Source organism: Hirundo rustica, chromosome Z (genome assembly GCF_015227805.2).
Source record: "Hirundo rustica isolate bHirRus1 chromosome Z, bHirRus1.pri.v3, whole genome shotgun sequence".
NCBI classification, from domain to species: domain Eukaryota; kingdom Metazoa; phylum Chordata; class Aves; order Passeriformes; family Hirundinidae; genus Hirundo; species Hirundo rustica.
In genome coordinates this window covers 40,938,375-40,951,007 of record NC_053488.1, presented here as the reverse complement: position 1 = coordinate 40,951,007, position 12,633 = coordinate 40,938,375, and the positions used below count along the sequence as shown (strand labels likewise).

At 37.7% G+C, this 12,633-nt stretch overlaps 1 protein-coding gene across 2 annotated transcripts in view; it reads right to left on the bottom strand.

Moving 5' to 3' along the window:
- Positions 1 to 12,633, bottom strand: part of LRRC2 (leucine rich repeat containing 2) — an 82,286-nt gene that overhangs the window by 68,711 nt on the left and 942 nt on the right. For both annotated transcript variants that reach the window (XM_040089786.2, XM_040089785.2), the window contains exon 2: positions 2,263 to 2,408. In XM_040089786.2, coding sequence (XP_039945720.1) covers positions 2,263 to 2,387 — 125 coding nt within the window. In that variant the 5' untranslated portion in view covers positions 2,388 to 2,408. The remainder of the gene's footprint in view (positions 1 to 2,262; positions 2,409 to 12,633) is intronic.

Sequence of the window (12,633 nt, the reverse complement as noted above, 5' to 3'; positions counted from 1 at the left end):
GGAACTTTTATTTCTGTGAATTATATCTCAAATTTCCTATCTTTGAGTGGTTCAGGAAGATAACAGAATGAAATTAGACATCATTAGTGGGAAAAAAACCCACAGAAAAAGTGATGAAGTTCCACTCTTTTGGATGGAAGTGTGTCTACAACAATTAACTACAGGCAGAAAAAAGAGGGAGAAAGCATTGCTTTTGTGGAAAAGACAACTCACTGTAAGAACTTATCTTAACATATTCGTAACTACTGACAAAAGCCAGGGGAGCTCATATAAGCTACCTCAGAAGACATAAGGCTATCCTCTTTCCCTCTTACAGAGAGGACTTACCACGCATAATTTGCTTTTGTACTAGTGAACTCAAAAATTATCTTCTGCACCACAGAAAAACAAAGCCAAAAAAGAAAAGTGGCAGGGGGTCTTGACATGTTTTCCACACTAGGACAGAAATAAGGTTTGATCAAGTCTGATCCCAAATCCTTTCACTTGTGTTTTCTATCATAAGGGAAACGGCAAACATCCATCTCTCAGCTGTCATGGTTTAATCCCAGATGGCAATCAAGTACCACACAGACATTTACTCCCCAACCCCCTGGTGGGAAGGGCAGGAAAACCAGGGGAAAAAAAAAAAAAAAAAAAAAAAAAAAAAAAAAAAAAAAAAAAAAAAAAAGGTAACACTTTTGCATTGAGTTACAAATTGTTTAATAATAGAAACAAATTAAAATAAATAATACTAACAATATTGATGTCAATAAAAATAATGAAAAGAGAGAAAGAAAACCCAAGAGAAACAAGTTATGTCAGATCCAACTGCTTACAACTTACTGACCCACTCCTAGTGGATTCCTGAGAAACAATCACTCACTTCTGGCCAATTCCACCAATTTATATAGTGATTAAAAAGTTCTGTGGTATGGAATATCACATTCAGGTCAGCTGTCCTGGCTGTGTTCCCTGCCAGCTCTTTGTTCAGCCCCTCACTAGCAGGGAATGAGACGCTGGAAAGTCCTTGACTTAGCAGAAGCACCACTTAGCAACAATCCAAACAACAGTGTGTTATCAACATTATTCTCATACTAAATCCAAAACACAGCACTGTACCAGTTACTAAGAAGACAACTAACTCTATCCTAGCTGAAACCATGACACAGCTCACACCCAAAAGAAAGCGTATCTTGGCTAGAGAATTCAATCTGAAGGTTGAACTTCTTTTTTCTTTTTTTTCTTCTTTCTTTGTTAGGATTATATTTTTTAATGTAAGCTTTGGTGGAGATGGGAAAATCAAGACTGCTGCTATGGTTGTTTCGAAGACAATGGTCCCACAGAAAGGACGGTCAGACTTTGTATTACCCTGGTCTCCTGTTGGACCAGCTGCTCTGTTGTCAGTGTAGCTGCACCGGCTGTGAGAATCTACTAGTGAGGGTATCCTGAGAGCACTGAAACACCACACAGAGGTTCAACGCAATTATGTTCTTAAACAAGTGCACTGTTTAACCCTGTGCATTTTATTTTTAAAACAGAACATGATTTCTATTTTTTTTCTCTTCTCAGAGGGAAGAAATTAATGTCATATGTTTCCAAACTTGGCAACACAATTTAATATCTAACAGTGTCTTATGGGAAGAAAAATACTGCTTAAAGAAAAAATAAATTCAATATAATAAAAAAATAAAATTATCATTGGGTATAAGCATCATAATCAAGGCTCGACTAGAAAAAATAACCTAACAATTCTTATTCTTTTTGCTATTACCTATTCAGAAGCAACTGGATGTGTCCAGTAATTTGACTCTGTTTCTTTCTCCTGTCAATACAACCAAAAGATTTAAAGTATTTCTTAGTACTGAAACTTATGAGCATGTGTTCACGAATTCTATAATTAATAATAAGCTACCATGAAGTCCCTGGCAGCATATGAGAAACAGAAAGATACAAATATATGTTATTTTTCTCTTCAATTTATGTCTATGGTAAACAATAAAATATATCATTAATATATCACAATCTACATAGGAAAGAGCAGAAAGTAATGAAACATAGGTATTGTTTATGCTGTATTTCTCTTACTATCATGTGAGGAAAGGAAGTAAGATGTCATTGAAATCAAACCCAAACCCCAAAATTTTAATAATCAACAATTATTATTTAGTTTATTCATCATATTTATTATATATATTTATTTATCTATTATATTTGGTATATGGCAATGTTAGTGGATAATAAGAACCCATTTGGTTAAAATGAACAATACAAAAGTTGTCTTACTTCTCCAATGCACTTTGTTCTAATCTTTCTTTCTCCTTCCTCTGACGTTCTTTGTTCTTCTTAACTCGAGTTTCCCACAGTCCTCTTATGACAGAAAAGTCAAATATTACCACCTGATGCCCCATATTGTTGACATTAAGCTTCTCCTGCAAGAACAAGTCAACTCTTCAGAAAAGGATAATAAGAGAAATAAGGATCCAAACTATCAATGTTTCATTAAAATTGTCAGGGGGACAGAGCTGAAGTAATAAGAAATATTAACATAGTATGTTTTCCAAATTTATCTTACCAAATTTATCTAGGGTTTTTTGCTGGCAGTAATTAATGTGGCACACAGTTGACTTCTACATAAAATCCATGGTAACAGCTAACACACTGAATTTTTTGTATTCCTTACTTTTTTTTTTTTTAAGATAAAGACAGAGTTGCAAAAAATACTGGTTTGACTAAGTGACACTGATGAAAATAGCTTTAAAGGCTTTGCATTTTTAATAATTTCTGTGATTAATATTAAAATGAATGCTCATAAAGAATTTATTCATTTTACATCATACAAAAACAATTCATAGGGAGTTATTGTGTATTGATCTTTATAACCTCAAGCTATCCTATTCCAATGAAATTCCAGTGTTCCCATATGTATGTGCTTATCTATGGAAGGCATTGCAAGAGCAACCCCATAACACAAAAAAAAAAAAAAAAAAAGACTGAGGGCAGAGACATGGAGAAAGTTTTGTGAACACGTCATGGTCCCCACTTGACTAACATGTCCTTGTTCTGGCCAGTCAACAGAGTTGACTTGGCAGCAGCCAGGAGGGCCATGGGCAGGACCCTGAGATTATTCACCTCAGCACATGCTGAGGTAGGCACACCTGCCTTTTTCAGTTTACTGGAGTGCACAGTCAGATAACTTGAGGTCACAATGAGCAATCACACATTAATCATTTGCCTGTCCTGTACACTTCTATTAGTATTCTTAATTTTTTTTTTCATTGCTGTTTCTATTAAATCATTCTTATCTCAACCCATGATCTTTACCTTTTTGTGCCTCTCATTCTTCTCTTGATCCTGCTGCAAGCAGGCAGTGAGAGAGCAGCACATTGTCTAGTATGTTTTGAGAAGGAACACTAAATTGAGGAATACCATTCCTAAGCCACAACATGTATAGAAACACATTCAACAGTCAAAGGCTTGGTATCAGTGTATCAGCTTCCATACAGTTAAGAACTGATGTCAGCAGAAAGGGAAGGTCAAAGAATATGTACCTCTGATACATAAAATGATGGAAAACTGGTAGCAATGGACAAGGAGAAAGCTTAGTTACTCATTCTTTAATGGCAACCTCTTCTCCCACCCTTCTTGACTGGGTGGACTTCAGGATGTGAAGAGAAGGCCCTGGAAGAGAAAACTCCCTCCCACAAGATCAGGTTCATGACCATCTAAGGAACCTGAACATACATAAGTTTTGGGGGCCTGATGAGATGCATATCAGAGTTCTGGGGGAATTTGCTGATGTAGTTGACAAGCCAATCTCCCTGATATCTGAAGAGTCATGGAAGTCAAGGAAAGTGCCCCTGGTGAGTTGAAAAAGGGAAACACTGCACCCATCTTTAAAAAGGTTAGAATGGAGGACCTTGTGCATTACCAAACTGTCAGCCTCACCTCTGTGCCTTGGAAGGTCCTACAAACTATGCTAAAGCACAAATAGAACAGGAAAATGATTTGGGATAGCCAGTAGGACTTCACCGAGGGCAAGTTCTGCCTGACCAATCCAGTGGCTTTCCATGATGGAGTGACTACACCGGTGGACAAGGGAAGGGCTACAGATGTCACTTATCTGGACTTGTGGAAAGCCTTTGACACAATCCCCCACAATATCTTTCTCTCTAGTTTGGCGAGACATGGATTTGACAGTTGGAGTGTTGGATGAATAAGGAATTGGCTGGACAGTCACACCCAGAGAGTAGTGGTCAATAGCTCAGAGTTTTGATGGACATCAGTGACAAGTGGTATCTAGTCAATATCTTTGTTTATGACATTTACAAAAGGATAAAGTGCACTCTCAGCAAATTTGGAGAGACATCAAGCTAAGTGGTGCTATTGACATGCCTGCAAGATGCAATGTCATCCAGAGGGACCTGGACAAGCTTGAGGAGTGGGCTTATAGAAATTTCCCACTTATTTTCCCACTTTCCCACTTGGCACAAGTGACACCTGCTGCACTAGGTGCAATTGCAAGACCAAGAGCAAGGTGCTGTACCTGGCTCAGGACAACACCTTAAAACACAGGTTGGGGTATGAAAAGATGGAGAACAACCCTGCTGAGAAGGACTTGGGGATGCTGGTGGAGGAGAGGCTGGACATGACTGGCAATGTGCATTCACAACCCAGAAAGTCAAATGTGTCCTGGAGTGCATCAAAAGGAATGGTCAGCAGGGTGAGGGAGCAGATTCTTCCCTTTTACTCCACTCAACCTGGAGTGCTGCATACTCCATTATGTTCCTCAGCACAGGAAAGACATGGACCTGTTGGAGCTAGTCTAGAGAAGGACTTAATTAGAGGGATTAAAAACCTCTCCTTCAAGAAAAAAGACTGGGATAATTGGGGTTGTTTAGCCCGGAAGAGAGAAGGCTTTGGGGTAATTACAACCATCCAGTACCTGAAGGGGGCCTACAAGAAAGATGGAGAGAACATGTAATGATAAGACAGGGGGAATGGATTCAAACTGAAAGAGATGGTTTAGATTACATATTCTGAAGATATTCTTTACTGTGAGGATGGTGAGGCACTGGAACATGTTGCCCAGAGAAGCTGTGGATTACCTATCCATGCTCAAGATGAGGCTGGATGGGGGTCTGAGCAAAGCAGCTCAGTGAGACATATCCCTATCCTGGAACTGGATGATCTTTAAAGTCCTATCCAGCCCAAGCCATTCTATGATTCTCTGCATGAAACACAGCATGACTTACAAGATGGTGTTCCCTACAGTGGTTCAGTACCAACATAAGAAACTAATCACCTAGTAAATCTCTAATGAAAGTACACAAAAAAGTCTTGATAAAAGAGGTGAAGCTATACTTTCTTGCTCAGAGTCACTGGTGAGGGTATAATCATCGCAATATACTCTCATGAAATGTAGCTAGATCACCAACACAGGGGGAAGTCAGTTATTTAAACTTTGTGAGAGGTTTTGTTCAAGAATGCATTTATTATACTATTTATAAGCTTAGGGAAATTAAAAAAAAAAAAAAAAAAAACAGTAGAAGAAACAGTAGAAGAAATCCCTGCTTGATCATCTACTTATCAGTTAAAGATAAATCCTCCCCTTCCTATCCTGTGTGTTCTCAAGCTCATGTCTATAATTTTTTTCCTCAGATGCTACTGTGATCATTTGTTCTAAGCACTGTGTCCTTCAGCTGGGGCTATTTATTATCTGTCCTTCTGTTATAATATTGAGGATTGAGGACAAAGGGGAAAATTTTCTTCCCTCTATATTTTTTCCTTTGTAACTTTGCAATTGTCCCTTTTCTCTTTCACCCCCTTTCACCTATACATCCCTCTGTAGAACATAACACATAAAGGAATAATTTATTCTGAGCCTGGAAAACACCGTCATGTCCTCTGGGAAAAGCACAGCATGGACTAAAAAGAATTATGCACAGGTATATGCGAAGCAAAGGTACCTACCTGCTCACCTTGTTAGTCAAGTCAGTAAGAAAGGCCCTTTCAAATACCAACAAGTACTGGCTCAGAAACTGGTGACTGACCACTACCATTCTATTTGCATGGTCTTCTGTTTCTTAGGATGCTTATATAAAATGTTGTCTTTGTTGTTCATAAAGCTGCACCTATTGCTTGTTTATCTTTGCTAGCACTAAAAATGAGGCAAAAATAGCTCCTAACCTATCTGGAACTAACAGCTGACAACAGCTGAGTCAAAACCCCATTAAAACTGTGTAAATAAAGCAGTGACCTTATTCTCTGTGGAAAGGTTTGTCCTTCTGAAACATATTCACTACTAATTTACCGAAATTGTTTATTTCATAAAATAAAAATCACCTCTGCTTACAGGAGAAAGAAACCCAGTGACAAGGACTTCACCCCTCACAGTAACTGCAGACCAGCAGTCACTCTGTAGGGTCTAATTAATTTGATTAGAACAATTCATAGAAGTATGTTTTGGTAGAAAGGCTGTTGCAGAAGCTGAATTTTTGCAAGACAGTGAACTTGCAGCTGGACACTTGACTTCTGCTGGAACTAGATGGCCTTAATCAACACAGAGCCTGAATAGACTGTGAAAGTGCTCTTTTTCCTTTACTTGTTTCTCACCTTCCTGTCTCACAGGTTAAGTCGTCCATTCTTTACTGAGACACTGATTTATTAAACACTGGGTTGGAAAAGTTCATTTTATCCATGTATTTCTTCTATCCACATACAGCCCTTATCCACATATTACACTAAGCTGCAAGGCATTGGGGGATTTTCTTCTATGGTAAAATCAAGGAGAGGAGGAACTTGGGTGGAGGATGAGAGCTGTCCATCATAATGCCTCAGAATTAATCTCTTTAAAATGAGCAAAGCCACAAATCCTGATCAGATTACAGGGTGACTTAGGCTTTAGAAATATGCATCAGGACAAATGTGAAATGTTTTTTTGACGTCTACAACTCTGGAAAAGTCACCTAGCAATCTTCACAGGGCTGTTGCTTACCCTATATCCTTGTCTAAAAAATGGGCATGAAGTATCAAGCACAATGGCAGAATATGTATTTGCCAAAATTCTGACACCACCATTTTCCTGATGATGAGATGCTGCCCAGAAATGAAAACTGGCTGAAGGTAGGCTTAACTGATACTAAGTGTAGCTTCCTCAGGATACCTACTCATGCATTTTTGCTGTGTGTTATTTGTATTGTAATATTGTATATTGTATTTCATTTTTACATTGGGTTTTATAATGGTTTGTTCTGTACTCCCCTGTTCCCCAGGAAAATGTAATATCCCAAAGTTTGTCGCTTCCCTTCCCCCAGCCCATCTCACACATTCTTCCCAGTCCCCTTCCTGGAATGTAATCCAACCCTGTTCCACTCCCACTTTTTCGCTGATTGGGTACTGGGTTGTCCCCGCGTTTAGCCCCTTCCCTAGATATAAGCCCCAGGCCATGTGGCCCTCACTCCCTTGATCTGGGGCTCTGGACTCAGGGTTTGTGTCCCAGGCTAGGTCTGGGGCAGCACCACAGAAGGCTGAATAAAGCCCTGGTTTCACTCTCAGGATCAAGTGCAGACTTCCTTCCTCTGCTCTCAATGGGGTCTCGCTCTCTCGTGCTAAGGGAAAGGTTCTCGGCCACCTCCTGGCATTTGGGACTCTGAGGAAACTCCTTCCAACTGTGGTTTGTCTCTCGAGCTGATCTTGTCTTCTTTGTAATGATTAGCTCAGAAACAAAGCTGGCCATTCAGGATTTTTTTTTTTTTTTTTTTTTTTAAATAAGGTATTCTAATATCTTTCCCTTCCGAAGCAGCCACACATTACATTTAAGGAAATAGTTTTAGGTACTATAATAAATAAACAAACAAATAAATAAATTATCTCAAAATTTTAAAAATAGTGCTTTTTTTTTAAGTAAGCATTGCATTACTTGGCAAGGCAACATGAGAATTTGTAACCAGAAACTTGTATTAGTGGCAGAGGAAAGAAATTTTCTTTGGCTTCACTTCTTCCTGTCCTTTATGCTTTTTTTAGGAAGAGGGGGAATAAAAATCCTTCAGAGCACCACGGCCTTTGCAATATCTCTTCCTCAAGCAGCAGGCTGTGTCAGCCTTGTCCCTGTTTTCATCAATAAGGAAATCACAGGAATGTGTATAAATGGAATTTTCCTTCTCCATTATAAACCACAGATTCTTTCCCTCCCACAGATGTACTTCCAGTTCAAGATACAATAACCTGCAAAATAGTCTCAATTTCATTGTTCCAAAGTCCTGTGCTTTCACTAGAACACGTTTCCAAGCCCCTCTCCTACTAATTTTCCTGTTGTAAACCCCATCTGAACACTGAGACCCATCTTTTTACCAAGTGAATTTAATAATCTGCCATTTCTCTGGGCCAGCTGAGGTGAGCAGAAACCCTTTTGCTGCCAACATTTGGGTTTGAGTGCCATATTGCCCTCTACACACTGAGGGCATTTATAAACACTACCTTTACAGACACTTGTATGCAAATTCTGGTCTCAGAAAGATGAAAACACCTTTCCTTAATCTTGCAGAAACTTTATTCATTTAAATGTATCTATAAATAGCCCTATTAAAATCAAACACTGTCCTCCTGTGTATAATTATATTGATATTCTAAGGCATTCGCAGGATTAACTGGCAAAACCCCATAATCTTAGGGATGATAGTCATCATATGTTTTTATTTAAATTATATCATATTAATGCCAAATATTATTGCTAGTAAAAGCATCTGCCTAAGTATCTGCATGGATTGTTTTTATTTTAACATTTATATTATCTTTTATTTTCTTTTATTTTATTGCATAAATTCACCAACAAGTAGGCAGACTGGTCTCTAGCATCTATTTCAGACATTCTTTTTTAGATAGCAGGAGTACTCATAAACTCTAAAACAGAACCTCTTCAGAAAGGTGTTGAAAATGTATAGGACGAAAAAGAAGATAACTGCCTTATAATGTCTATAATCTTTATTCTTTTTTATTAAGTGCAATTCATGTTGTTGTTACAAATATGTGCATACTTTAGATGTCAACTCTTCAGTAAGACTAGAGAGGTTTAGTATGCTGTGCCTTAAATGCCCTTGCTCCCTTCAGCTACCAATGTCTCCAGCCCTTGTTTACAGGTCTGCCACAGATGCTTCCACAGCCATCTTTAAAAGCAGCCAGTGGTCTCATGACAACTTGTATTTGTTTCCATTTGACCTCTGAACCCTAAGCAGACATTTGATTACTGGGTTTTTTTTCCTATTTCCTTTCTTTTTTCCCACCTTGGCTTAATATAAAGGGGGAAAATTACTTTCAATACCACTGGAAGTGTTACCAGCCTGAATATGGAGGACCACTGGAGGCAACTAGGTTTCAAAATTCGTATGCCTTTTGGCAGCTCCTGGTGTTTAATGCTAAAGGAGTTTCCTCTCAGTCACCTGCACTTGCCCCATGAGTTGCCATGGTCTACCCAATCTTTAATACACAGTTTAAGGATATATGAGCTGAAAGCAACACTTAATTCTGGATGGAAGGCTTTCCACAGAGAAAAACTGCTTTTCAAGTCAGCAACTTCCCTGAAAGAAGTTTTCAGACTTTCTGCACTTACCTTAGTATCTGAGATATAATAATCAATGCATATATACCTTAGAAGCATATCACAAAAAAAAAAAAAAAAAAAAAAAAAAAAAAAAAAAAAAAAAAAAAAAAAAAAAGGCGAGGTCTTCTTTGAGAAGAAAAATAGTGGAGCACAAGAGAAGTATTCTTAGATATGATGAGTTGCTGTTTACCAATATTATCTATCTTATATTTTATCTTATATATTATCTACCAATATTATCTGCAGAGAGTAGAATACAGCCAGTGAATTAAAATTACATTGGCTTTATTATAGTAGAGTTTAAAGTCCTCTGAACATAGCTGGCATCAGTGTTAATGCTGGCCAACTTGTGTGTGTGCAGTATTCTGCAGACCAAGACCTGTGTCTTCTCTTGAAAGTGTCCAACATATTTTTGATACTACAGATACAACCAGTTTCTGCCAACAGCTCTCCTGATTTCACATGGCACCTGATTGCCCTAAAAATCAGCACTGTGTATACTTTCCTCTGCTGTTTTACGTGAGTTATTAAATTATTAATGTTTTTGTTTCTTCAATTTGCTGAACAACCTGGTTCACTTGGGTTCTTTTTCTTTCAGATAATCACTGTGGGAGATCTGCTACACTCCAATGAATATTACTGACAGGATTACATGGGGGAAAACATGAGTGAAATATTTCCTACCAATCCTGCAAATAATTTCTTAGGAAATAAGCTCATTCACCCTGTGCTTCAGAATTATCAAGTAATTTATCTCTCAAGTCTTTAAATAATTCAGAGGAAACCTGACATTTGGAAAGCAACTGAACACATTTTTTATGTTATCAGGAAAAGATTAAGTTAGAGAAACATGCTGTGATTGAAAGAGCAATAGAGATTGTGGCAATGTTCGCCGTATACAACTATATTTTGCCAACTGAGCACAGCTTGTAAATGTGGTAGTGCTTCTCTGTGACACTTGTGGAGTGGGAGAGGACTGCAAAGTGGGAAGATCCTCTTCCCTACATTGCTATGCTTCTAGTTAACAATTTCTAACTGTTCTACACCGGCAGAGAATTATCCTTCCTGCTAATTTGGTGAGTTTATCTGTCACTAGTCTTGCCAAAAGTGCAGATTTGACAGTGAGAGTGTGAGGTCTGGGATCCAAGATAGATAGTGTTTCAGAACACATACACATGCATGCATATGATTGCTGGGTCCTGGGGAATATGTGGGCAGGGCAATGCAAAGGATCGCAGTGGGTGTCTCCCTGAAGGCCTGGGTCCCCAGAGGTCCAATAAATGTAGCAACATCACAGAATAAATATAAGAGGAAAGAGACAAGTTGCTCCAGGGCTAGAGAATGCAGTCCTGACACCTGGACATGAGCCCAGATGTTTTGGGAGTTTGAAATGTTCCCTCCTGCTCTCTCAAGAGTACAGTCTCAGCCAGCAGGCTCCTACATAAACAAACACAAACAGTGACATTTTCAAGCTATTAATTAGTCCAACTTTCAGTGATGTTAATTTCAGAATTAGTGTCTTTCTGTATTATGAAGCTTAATTATGAATGTTTTGATAATTAAGGTCTTTTTTTTAGCTTTCTTCTTTAGCCATTTCATGAAAGAGACATTTATGAATAGAATCTGGCATTCGCCTCTTTCATACACAAATTAATTACTTTTGTATTGTTTACCACATCACAACTAAGAGAAAATACATCTTTTTATTAACCTACTTATTATATTTCAAGTAAAAATAGCTATGAACACTATAAAATTAAACACGGGTATGCAAGGGCTGAACTTCGTTTCCACACATTTTTATGTGCATATTTCTCTTTGTCCAGTGCTGCAGCATAATGCTTTACTGACAATTTTCATTAATCAGTTCCTATTCTAGACGTAAATTAACGTCTCACAAACAAGAGTACTCTTTATCACTGCAGTCTTCACATCTTGATTTTTAGACAATTTTTCACAGGGTTATTCATTAATTAGGTCTTTAATTACAGATTAATTAGCAGCTGAATTACAATATTCCTTATACTTTCTCAACTCTTGTAACACTGATATGTTTGCCATCAAACATGATAGATGTTACATATGCAAGGGGATTTATTACAGATGTATTCCCCTAGCACTTCAGTGAGCTGACTAATTATTCTTCCACTGACAATGAAGCTAATGAAAAACTGGACTGATGTCTCTGACAAAAATCCTCTTCTTCTTTTTTTTTTTTTTTTTTTTTTTTTTTTTTTTTTTTTTTTTTTCCACTAGGTATATCAGAAGAGAGGTCTAATTCTCTTAAGACTGAGAGAAGGATGATATATTTGAAATGGGCATGTATTTTCATGTTGTTTCTTATCAAAGCAAAAACAGCTCAAAAGTGTATTACATGTTGGTAAAGGTGTTGAATCTATGAATGTAGCTGTAGTCAGCAGGTGTAAACAATTGTCTTAGGTAGCATACAACAGAGTTCTGGGAAACCAAAAGCATCCTATAGGAACTGATTAGAGAGTTCCCCCTTAACTTCTGATACATAGACTCATGGCAAATAAATTTGCATTCATTGTCACTGAGCAAAACACTGAGGCTTTCATATACAATTAGATGATCTTACTTAAGCATAACATTAACTCTTGGGTTTCTCAAACTTGTTTCATGTCCATTGTGTTTTTTAACAAAATGTTTCATTGACTTCTTACTTGTTTTAAGCCTCCCAAACAATTCCTCAGAACTGAGGCCACTATTATTTAATTTTCATTTACATTTAGAACATACAGCCTCTGAAGTTATCTCTGTGAATGACCACATCATAAATGTTATTTTGGACTCTGTCCTAACTGACATTATTAAAAACCCTCAAAACTTATCATTTTCTTTTGCTTCCCAGGGGCAATTTTACATGTATTGATCTAAGAATCCAATCCTGTCACCTACCTCTGCTGCAGAAAGGAAACAAAAACCTATGTCTGACCTAGCGCAGTCCTATTTCCAGTTTTAGATACAAGATCATTAGTTGTATAATGAGTAAAATGGTCATAGCCAGCTGTAAAGATGTTAAATTCTGTGATTTAAGA